We start from the raw sequence: 11,260 nt of genomic DNA, 5'->3' as shown, positions 1-11,260 counted from the left end.
AAAAAAAAAAAAAAAAAAAAAAATATGGAGGTGGGGGGGCAAAAAAACCTGCCACATCCCCACACGTTATTTTGATATCTTATATCCATATATATGCATATGAAAATATTTGAAATACTTTTACTAGTGCTTTTTAAATAGTTGTATGTTATTAATTGAAACAGTAAGTATATCTGAAAACATGTTTCAGATACTGGTCAAGATGCTTTACATTAGAGACAATAGTTACTTACATAGTGAAGCTAAAATGTCTTATACTATTTATGTAAATAACCCTTTGAAATCCAAAACTAGATTTAAGTTATTTTATAATACCTTAATCTGTCTAGGGAGGGGAGATTTCTCTAAAAATTAGACAAATGGTTTGGCTTTAGATCTTAAGGGTGGTTTACTGTATTGGTGAGAGATAAACAGCTAGAATTACATTAACAAAATGTTCTCAGTTTTAGATTTACCTTTCTCATTATCAAATCATTTCCCACAAGTTTAGAAGTACAGTAGAACCATCAGATGTTATTACTCATTTGTTCTTATCAGATAACTTAGAATTGCCGTTCTTTCATCTGTAGTACATGAATTCTAAAAATTGAGAACCACACAAAAAAGCTGCATTTCAAACCATAGCCTGCAAATCAACAGCCCTTTCAAAAATTTGCCTTTTTATTGTCCAGCTTGGGAATCTTCCTGTCTTTTAGCTTGTTACAGAGCATCAGCATAAGCAAAATTATGTCTAAAGTGTGCTGTTTTATCTCCCAAAGATACTCAGTGCTTTGCTTTAAATGTCAGTAGCTTCAGAGGGGCACCTTTTATTTCTTATTCCAGATGGGTTAATTAATGGGTGTTCTAATATGTTACTGTATTCTTAAAGTCAAAGATCTATTTCCTACCCCACCCACTCTTATTTCTGAAATGGGGATGCATTTTTGTAATGGAAAACATTTACTTATGTATTTGTTATGTGTCTAAAAAACATTAAGGCAAAGTTATGCACTATAACTGGTAGAATCCTAGAACCAAAGAGAAAAGAATATGCGGAAGATAAGCATACATCACAGTAGCAAAAGAAGGATCAACAGTTTAAATTTCTGTTTTCTCTCTCCCATTTCGCAATAACCATCTTAGTTTTATTTATCAAAGGTCCTCTGAAACAAATAATGCAGTTGTTTCCCATGACTTTCTTTGGTACATAAAAGATGTCACTGTAAAATTTTTTTTTCATGATACTATATATAGGTTAAGTTCTTTTAAGTGAGCAACACTATCCTAGTTGGAAGCTTATCAGGGATTCATCAGTGGAGAAATACTACCCTTTTGATAATACATGTAGTGAAATTACTTGAAGTGCTTAAACTTAGGTCTTGTTTATTAAACATGAGTAGAGATTTCAGGCATCCTTGTAAACTTCCTTCGTTTCAAACCTTGTTCATAAATTGTTGAGAGGCATGTGTCACAATGAAACTTTGGCCTCTTTAGGTTTGGGGTGCTCTAGCTCAGACATAAAGAACAATACACAACAGTTGTTTGAAGTTCATTTTTATAACTTGTATTTGTTATCTTAATCTAAAGCTGTAGTTTCATTGAAAATGAACAGGCCATGACTTTTTTTTTTTTTTTTTTTTTTTTGAGATGGAGTTTCACCCTTGTTGCCCAGGCAGAAGTGCAGTGTGCGATCTCAGCTCACCACAACCTTTGCCTCCTGGGTTCAAGCAATTCTCCTGCCGCAGCCTCCCAAGTTGCTGGGATTACAGGCATGCACCACCACACCTGGCTAATTTTGTATTTTCAATAGAGACAGGGTTTCTCCATGTTGGTCAGGCTGGTCTTGAACTCCCAACCTCCGGTGATCCACCTGTGTCAGCTTCCCAAAGTGCTGGAATTATACGGGCATGAGCCACCACACCTGGCTGAACAGGCCATGACTTTTACCAAATTCTCCCAGCCTTCCCTTATCTAATATACCACCTTTTGGAAACAACTAGGTAGCTGTTAATGGGCAAAATGATTCACTAACAACAGTTAACTCAAAATCATTGTTTTGACATCCAAATCCAAAAGCCTTGTTACTGTTTCTGATGTTAAATCACACTACAGAGTTTTGAGAAAGTTGGTAATATTGCAGTTCATTTAAAGAAAATGTGGGTAAATCTCCTTTCTGGTTTATTTAGCTTATTCTTCATAACAATTTTTTTTTGAATAGAAAATATTCCTGTGTGGATGATTCATGGTCCCCTCTTTTCTCCCTGCCTTCCACCTTTTAGATCATGAATCGGTTCAGTGGTGTTATGACAACTTCATTAACTACAGGTCCCTGATGTCCGCAGACAATGTACGCCAGCAGCTATCTCGAATTATGGACAGATTTAATTTGCCTCGTCGAAGTACCGACTTTACAAGCAGGGACTATTATATTAATATAAGAAAAGCTTTGGTTACTGGGTATTTTATGCAGGTATGTAGATACTACAGGAATGAATAATTGAATATTCACATGACACCGTTTGATTTCTATTACAGTCCTTTAAATCCACTCAAAAGCAAAAGTGAGTTTATGCATGCTCATAAAAATTAATCTTAAATGTTGTTAAATCTAGTTTCTTTGAATGAATTAATATACTAAGAAATTTTAAGTATTTAATGAGTAACTAGTTAATGTACTAAATGGCTAAGGTAGTAGTCTAGTTATACAGGAATCTGTTTTAGAATTATTTTATTAATAGAGCCTTTGTTATACAAAATGGAAACTTTGGCTACTTTCAGATGACATTAGGCACGTGTTTTTTCTGGAATGCGAATATTGATCAGTGCATTAAAGTTTCTTTGAATCTAGGTCTTAATTGGAAATACACTGTCATAACAGAGTACTAAAAGGAAGGAATTGTCTGAGAGGATCCAAAAGTACATACATTTGGCTTTAGTCTTTAGAAACTAAGCACCTTCAAATTGAAATATTCAAATACGCGGATTTCATTTACAGTCCTCTGCAGAGTGAAAATTGATAATTGTTATGAGCAAGACCCTGACATACTGGAAACACCAAACATGCCTGTTGAGTTAAGCAATAAACATGAAACATAATTTAAAAGGTTTTATTTAAGTGTGCTGTATTAACAGCTGTAATAACAGAAGTAAAAGTTGTCAAGTAGATACTGCAAACAATTATTTTCAGGTGTTTAAAAGATAAGAGAAACTTTGAGAAAAACACTAGAAAATTTTGTGATGATAAAATTGAAAACAAATAGTTCATCATTTGACTTGGGATAGGTCTCTTCTGTTTCTTTCCTGTTTGTTCATTCTCTCTTTGGCTATATCTGTTAAGGAAGATATGGCTTACCTTAAGGCCACATGGGCTCAGTAGCTAGAATATGAGCCTAAAGACACTCAGTTTCAGAGTCAAAAATCAAGATTGATGAGATGTCTGTATTTGAATCTGAGTAACAGTAAGAATGTTTATTGTGGCATCTTATATTACCTTAGGCTTATTAGAGTTTGGTGAGTAATAGGCGTGAACATTTCTTTCTCAAAACTCTTAACTATATTCTTAGTATTTATTTTATATGTACTAGCTTTTTTTTGACATGTTATTTTCTTTTGGGGGGAAGGGGGTACGGTAAGGTAGGGGAGGCAGGGTCTCACTCTGCTGCCCAGGCTGGAGTGCAGTGACTTCATCTCAGCTCACTGAATCTCCCAGGTTCAGGTGATTTTCCTGCCTCAGCCTGCCTAGTAGCTGGGATTACAGGCACCCACCACCAAGCCCAGCTAATTTTTGTATTTTTAGTAGAGATGAGGTTTCACCACGTTGGCCAGGCTGGTCTCGAACTCCTGACCTCAGGTGATCCACCTGCCTCAGCTTCCCAAAGTGCTGGTATTACAGGCATGAGCCACCACACCCAGCTTTAGTTTTCTACCTTAGACATGCATTTTCTGGTAATTGTTTATCTACTCATAGACGGCACCCTGTGCTGAAGAGCCTGCTATAGATGGTCTAAGGCAGGAAAGATCAGATAGTAAATGTTGAGCTCTGTGGACCCATGAGATCCCTGTCAAAACTACCTGACATTGCCTGCCCTTGGAGCATAATAGCAGCTGTAGACAAATGGGCATGCGTGTGTTCTAATAAAACTCTCCTTATGGACCCTGAAGTGTGAATTTTACATGCTGTTCGTGCTTCACGAAATGTTTTTCATATGATTTTTTTCTTTCTAATTTTTTAAAGATGTAGAAATTATTTTGAATTCACCTTACAAATAGAGGCTATGAGTTGGATTTGGCCCACAGGCAGCAGTTTGTTTATTTCTGCTTTTATCAGGCAGTGATAAATAAGTAGAACTATAGAATGAAAAGTAAAAAGGTAGGCCTGCCTTTCCTAATTATGTAGGTAGCTTTACAACTAGCACATCAGAATCATTGTATTAATGATATGCTTGATTTTGGTTTCAGGTGGCACATTTGGAACGAACAGGGCATTACTTAACTGTGAAAGATAACCAGGTGGTTCAGTTGCATCCCTCTACTGTTCTTGACCACAAGCCTGAATGGGTGCTTTATAATGAGTTTGTTCTAACAACAAAGAATTATATCCGGACATGTACAGATATCAAGCCAGAATGGTAAGTACACCTTTTGTTCTAATAGTTTTTTGTTAATATTTTACTCAAAATGGAACCTGACTGCCTGTCATGACTAGAGTCATGGCCTTGTGTTCACTCGTTAAGAATGTATATCATTAATACAATGATTCATACCCTTTTGATAAGTGGACAGTGGAATTGCTGATATTTATGGACAGGATTTGAAGCCAAATGTAAAGTTACATTTGAAGAGCGTGAAAAGTTTCTTTAGGGGCCAGGCATGGTGGCTCATACCTATAATCCCAGGACTTGGGGAGGCCAGGGTAGGAGGATCACTTGACACCAGGAGCTCAAGACCAGCCTGTACAATCTAGCAAGACCCCATCTCTACAAAAATATATATAGATGTGTACAAAAATTAGCTGGGCATGGTGGTGCTGCACACCTATAGTCCAGCTACTGGGGAGGCTGAGGCAGGAGGATTGCGTGAGCCCAGGAGTTTAAAGTTGCAGTGAGCTGTGATCAGTATTCTAGGCTGGATGACAGAGTGAGACCCTGTCTCTTAAAAATATTTTTTAAAAAGGTTTTTTTTAAAAAAAAATTTAGAGTTTTTGTGGAGCCATTCTCTTGCTATTGTGATTATGTCGTCAATACTGTTTCTTGTTTGCAGAAGTCAGCTTTTTTAAAAAACATTTTATTTGTCCCATTACAGTTAGCTCTCAACTATTTATTATTTATATATTGGTTTTTAGGAACTGTGCAGGCATAAAAATAATAGCTCTTTGTGTTTTAACATATTAGCTTTTACAAAATGTAATCAGAACGGATTGTTTTAAGTAAAGTAACCCCCACATGGTTTTTTTATTTGTTTTATTTATGCCAGAATCTATTCTGTAATCTGTGATGGGAAATGTCGGCCAAGAGTAGTGGGACTGAAGGCACTTATTCTAGGTGCCGTCACTGCTTTTATATTGTACAGCTGCTTTCTTACACAGATTTGGGACTTTTAACAAACTGTGTAGGATATTACCATTTTATCTTAAATGCTTTGTTGAGAAAAAATTGCCTTGGTTCTGTATATTAATGAATAATGCCTATCCTGTTAACAACTCCAGAACTTTAATTAAATGTTAATTTGGTAATTTTCCCCCCTTTCTAAACAGGTTGGTGAAAATTGCCCCTCAATATTATGACATGAGCAATTTTCCACAGTGTGAAGCAAAGAGACAGTTGGACCGCATCATTGCCAAACTTCAATCCAAGGAATATTCACAGTACTGAATTCAGTGCTTAGAACTGAAGCTATTCAGAGGACAGCTTTAAAAGATGAATGAACTCAAAAGTTCAAGTTGTGCTCTTCACGTTGGTTCGATAATGGCCTTTATTTGAAAGCTTTTTAATTTTTCTTTACAGTAAATATTCCATTCTGATTTCATAAATTAAACATTTATGCCTCCCTTTTGTGTTGACACTGTAGCTCATACTGGAAAAGTCGATCAATGTTTTGCAGTTTATTGAAAGTAGTTCTATATATAACAATGTTATAAGCATTTCTTTAGAAATGGTTGAAAATGCTTCTAAAATGTGATTATCGACCATGGTATGCATGATCGTTGTAATTGTTGACATTCCTTTTAGAAGTTGTGAAATGTTACAACTTGTGCTTATGTAGACACAATCTTCTGTCTCAGTACAGAGGCACTGACTTCAATAAAGTCTATTTATACTAATTTTGGCCAAAGCCCTTTGGTATCTTTGTTCTGGTCTCTTATGTATAGCTGTTTTTCTTTTCAAGTGTGGAGCTTTTTTATTATTATAATTATACTATTACTGTGTATTTAGTGTCTTTCCACAAGGAATACTCCTTAGGAAAAGTAGCTGTTAAAGCAATATTTCTAAGAGCATGGCTTAGTGCTTTGTTAATCAGGATGTGATCCATCTAAATGGGGTAAAGTGTGTGTAGTGATCATTTGAAATTGGACCCCAAAAGACAGAATAATGAAAGGAAAGGACTCTGTCTTTCATAGAGTTCCTTTCATAAGCCTCATAATTTATCATCTTAACTACATTTTTGTCAGGTGTTTTTATTATACTTAGATAAGCATTTTTAGGACTGTAACCTCTCAAACATGTTTATTAGTATCAGGTAAGAGGGAATCATATTTTAGATCTCAGTCAGTTTTACAAAGTTCTTAGTGATAGAAGTTTTATGCAGTATATGAAATAATTTGTATAGTATGTTAAAATGTACATTTGACTTTCCATTTTCTATACAGACAGTAGACAAGTTGAAAACTTGTCCACTTTCATTTTGGAATGAAAATTGAGGTGTTTTTTTTGTGGCCCATAAAAAAATTCTTTAATAAATCAATTATTTTCATGTGGAGACTAAATACTGTACTCATTAATGTCTGGCCTTCCCTCTTCTTCCCCTTCTCCCTTTAAAAGATTTTGAATGTTAAAGGAAAGATATAGGTGTGTGTCTGGCATTTAAATATACTTGGTAACATTTTCTAGCTTGTGACTTAGAGTTGGGCAAGTTAACTCTTTGAAACTACTGGTACACTTCTTAGTGTAGACAGGTTTTACCGAATGATGCCTAGTGGTTTGAAAAAGATAATGTGCCTTGTACAAGTGCCTCATTTAGTTCCCATGGAATAATTTACATGGTAGAATAATACTTAAGGCTGCATTTAAATATTGGTTAGATATTCATGCAACAAGGCCGGGCGCGGTGGCTCAAGCCTGTAATCCCAGCACTGTGGGAGGCCGAGGCGGGTGGATCACGAGGTCAAGAGATCAAGACCATCCTGGTCAACATGGTGAAACCCCGTCTCTACTAAAAATACAAAAAATTAGCTGGGCATGGTGGCGCGTGCCTGTAGTCCCAGCTGCTTGGGAGTCTGAGGCAGGAGAACTGCCTGAACCCGGGAGGCGGAGGTTGCGGTGAGCCGAGATTGCGCCATTGCACTCCAGCCTGGGTAACAAGAGTGAAAGTCTGTCTCAAAAAAAAAAAAAAAAAAAAAAAAAAAAAAGATATTCATGCAACATTAAGTACTAACAACATTGTCTGCCAGAATCTCTTAAAGTTATGTTGAAAAAGTCTAAGCACTTGGTCAGACTCTTCTCACTGAAAATGGCAGCTCGTACCAGAGGAATATGTTGCCTGTTAATTGAAGCTGCAAGTGTAGTTTGTTGTGTATTTTTACAATCTGAGCATCCAACTTTAAGTAGGTCTCGGTGTGTTGTAAGGTCTCAGTGTGGTGTAATGTATTATTTAATCTTGGGCTGTGTAAAATGTGAAGTTACACTATTAGGTTTTCTTACAGAGAAACTGCTAAGTGTTAGAGTTTCAGATATCTAGAACACAGTTTGGTATTTGGCAGAGCTTCTAGGAATAATGGATGTGCATTGAGAGTGGCCACGTAGAAAGAGCAAGCTGAGCTTTTATCATGATGTCTATCCCCCACCATCTCCTGTTGTTCAAGGCTGGCTGCATCTGACCAAGCTGAAGATGCTTAGCATTGATGTTATTGGCAAAGTTGTGGCTTTAAAAAATGGTCTTCTCTCAACTTCCTTATCTTATAGATTTGGCAGCTGAACACCAAAGTTGTTCCCTTTGTTCACATACAGTTATAACTGTCAAATAATTTACTTGTGCTATAGAACAAGAAAATTAAATTTTAAAATTCCCTCCAATAATCTTTAGAAGTTTTTTGGAGATTACCTGAAGAGGTCACCTTCCATATCTCAACTTGGAATAGGTGAACTGCTTGTTGTGAATATGGTATAAGGAAAGACGGCCATCAGCAAGTGGAACCATTGACCCTGCAAGTGTTCAGGAAATTAACACAACTTGTGAGAAGTGGGACAAGATAAAAGATGTCCTACTATAAACCAATTTAGCCAGAATCCAAAAGTACTTGATATACTCAAGTTTTTTATATGGCATATGACTTAGTTCTAGAATTTTAGGTTTATAAGGTACTCCCATACACTTAGAAGTAATTTTAATGGCTATCTTCCGTAACCAGAAACATTAAGAAAAATAATTCATTGCCTTTGAAGGCTGCCCACTAGCTCTTAGAAACGCTAAACTGAAGCTCTTTCTGCGTAGCTGCTACCTGGTTCTAATTTTCCCTTCTGGAACATAGTTAAATAAGGCAGTTTGTTCTTCTACTCAATGGCCATTTAGATACTTGGAGTTAACTGTCATCTTCCCTTACTCTTAATTGAGGCTGAATAACCTGTTTTTTCCCCCTCAACATTCCTCTTTAACATGGTTTCCAGATAACCCTGAACATTCCTGGTTAACCTCTGCCAAGTGTTCTCTGCATTGCAGTCAGTACTATGGTCTAAGCTGGATAGACCACAATTGAACTTGCTATTTCCCAGAGGACCAGGCCTACCATCACTTCTGTTACTGCAGCTTCAGATTACATTAACCTTTCAAACAACCACAGCATACTTTTGGTTTATATTAATCTTAATATAAATTTAAGGTACCTAATTATTACTTGAGAATTTTAATCTTTGTGGTTCAGGGCTGAGAAGAGACCTTTACAGACCTTGGGTCATGTTAATCTTTGGAGACTTCACTCCATGTGTTCAAATGTATCCAGAGCTCATTAATGACATTTTAAAAAATTAAAGGCAGGATAGGAATATCTTAATTATAAATGTTTTCTAACAGTCTCAGAATTCTTATAGTAAGAAACCTACACATGTCAAATACAGTTTTTATCATTGTTACATTTAAAAATGAAGTTGATTTAGTAAATACTTGTATATAAACATTAATTTGAATTTTGCAGTTTCTTTTAATACTAGAGAACGTGATGGGGTTGTTTTCTGGATTTGGGCATTTTTAGTAGTCCCTAATAAGTGGACTATAAGGATTTCTTAAATGATTAACAGCATTTCAGAGCAAGAGTCATGGTTCAGACAGTTTTTAAAGTTCTGCTTTATTGAGGTATAATTAAAATGAACTATACCTTTTTAGATCTATAGTTTGGTAAAGTTTGAAGAATGTTTGCAGTTGTGTAATTGTCACCACAATCAGTACAGAACATTTTTATCACCCGAGAAAGCTCCCTATGTCTCTCTGTAGGAAATACCGTTCCTCATATTTCAAGTGTTTGACAACTTGGAATCATACTAACGTGTAGTGTTTTGTGTCTGGATTCTCTCACTTGGCATAATCCTCTCAAGAGTCATCTATTTGATGTATATCAGTGAGTTCTTTATTGCTGAGTAGTATACCATATTTATGCATTTTCCAGTTGTTCGAAAGTCGGCTTTTTATGAAGCTATGTGCATATAAATTTTTGTATGGGCATGGATAGTTTTTTCTATTAGGTAAATAGGAATAAAGGTTGCTGGGTTGTGATAAATGTATGTTAACCTTTTATGAGAAACTACTAGTTTTTCAAAATGCTGTATCATTTTGCTCCTCCATCAGCATATAGGTGTTTTGATTGCCCTGTATCCATGCCAACATTTCATAATTGTCTATTTTATTTTAAACTTTAGTCATTTTAGTAGGTTATAGCTGTACCTTATGGTTTCAGTTTGCATTTCTCTCTTTTTTTTTTGAGACGGAGTTTCGCTCTTGTTACCCAGGCTGGAGTGCAATGGCGCGATCTCGGCTCACCGCAACCTCTGCCTCCTGGGTTCAGGCAATTCTCCTGCCTCAGCCTCCTGAGTAGCTGGGATTACAGGCACGCGCCACCATGCCCAGCTAATTTTTTGTAGTTTTAGTAGAGATGGGGTTTCACCGTGTTGACCAGGATGGTCTCGATCCGTTGACCTCGTGATCCACCCGCCTCGGCCTCCCAAAGTGCTGGGATTACAGGCTTGAGCCACCGCGCCCGGCTCAGTTTGCATTTCTCTAATGACTAATCAGTAATGTTGTGGAATATCTTTTCATGTCCCTATTTGCCATTTGTATCTCTTAGATGAAGTGACTGGTCATAACTTCTGCCCTTTTTATAATTTGTTTTATTGTTGAGTTTAAGAGTTCTTTGTGCATACCATATCTAACTTCTTTATGAGATGATGTGTTTTGCAAATGTTTCTCTAACCTGTTAGCTTGTACTGTCACTTCCATAAGAGTTTCTTTGAAGAGTAGAACTCTTTAAAATATTGATGCAGTCCAATATTTGGTTTTTGTTTGTTTTCTTAAATTGTTTAATGGTTTGTGCTTTTTGGTCAGGGTCAGTTTTGGTGGTATGCTAAGAGGACAACAAAGAGCAGTCTGGTTTGAATGGAGCATGATCTATTTAGATAAAGACAGAGGAGACTGAATTTAGGTTGGGGTTGAGTTGTGGAGGAACTTTAAGGTTAGGCTAGGCGTGCATCTGAGTTCAATATAGAGGATAGATTGCCAGAAGAGGGTTCAGTGAAGTCCTTTAGAAAAAATACTACACAATAACCTAGGTAATGAGATTGAACCAGAACAGAAGAATCAGAATGAAAGGGGCAGAGATGAAGTGATGATATAAAGCAAAAGAGTGATCGGAGATAGCTCATGTAGGATATATAAGATGTATAACTTGGGGTGCCAGTCATGAATCTAGGCTGCAGATCAATTTGAGATGCTAGTTGCTGCTGAGAGAGAAAAAAATGATAGAGATTACAAGCACAGAACCTCTAATAAGAGAGTGGGAGGGGTGAAGGAACAGCCAGAAAGT

At 36.5% G+C, this 11,260-nt stretch overlaps 1 protein-coding gene across 1 annotated transcript in view; it reads left to right on the top strand.

Annotated features, from left to right (window-relative positions):
- Positions 1–6,299, top strand: part of DHX15 (DEAH-box helicase 15) — a 54,730-nt gene extending 48,431 nt beyond the window's left edge. The window contains exons 12-14 of the mRNA XM_017517094.2: positions 2,259–2,449; positions 4,438–4,607; positions 5,732–6,299. Of these exons, the coding sequence (XP_017372583.1) occupies positions 2,259–2,449; positions 4,438–4,607; positions 5,732–5,849 (479 nt within the window). The 3' untranslated portion in view covers positions 5,850–6,299. The remainder of the gene's footprint in view (positions 1–2,258; positions 2,450–4,437; positions 4,608–5,731) is intronic.
- The last annotated feature ends 4,961 nt before the right edge of the window (positions 6,300–11,260 follow it).

Source organism: Cebus imitator, unplaced genomic scaffold (genome assembly GCF_001604975.1).
Source record: "Cebus imitator isolate Cc_AM_T3 unplaced genomic scaffold, Cebus_imitator-1.0 Scaffold617, whole genome shotgun sequence".
NCBI classification, from domain to species: Eukaryota; Metazoa; Chordata; class Mammalia; order Primates; family Cebidae; genus Cebus; species Cebus imitator.
Note: the sequence above shows the minus strand (reverse complement) of the source record. Positions and strands in the feature narration are given on the sequence as shown.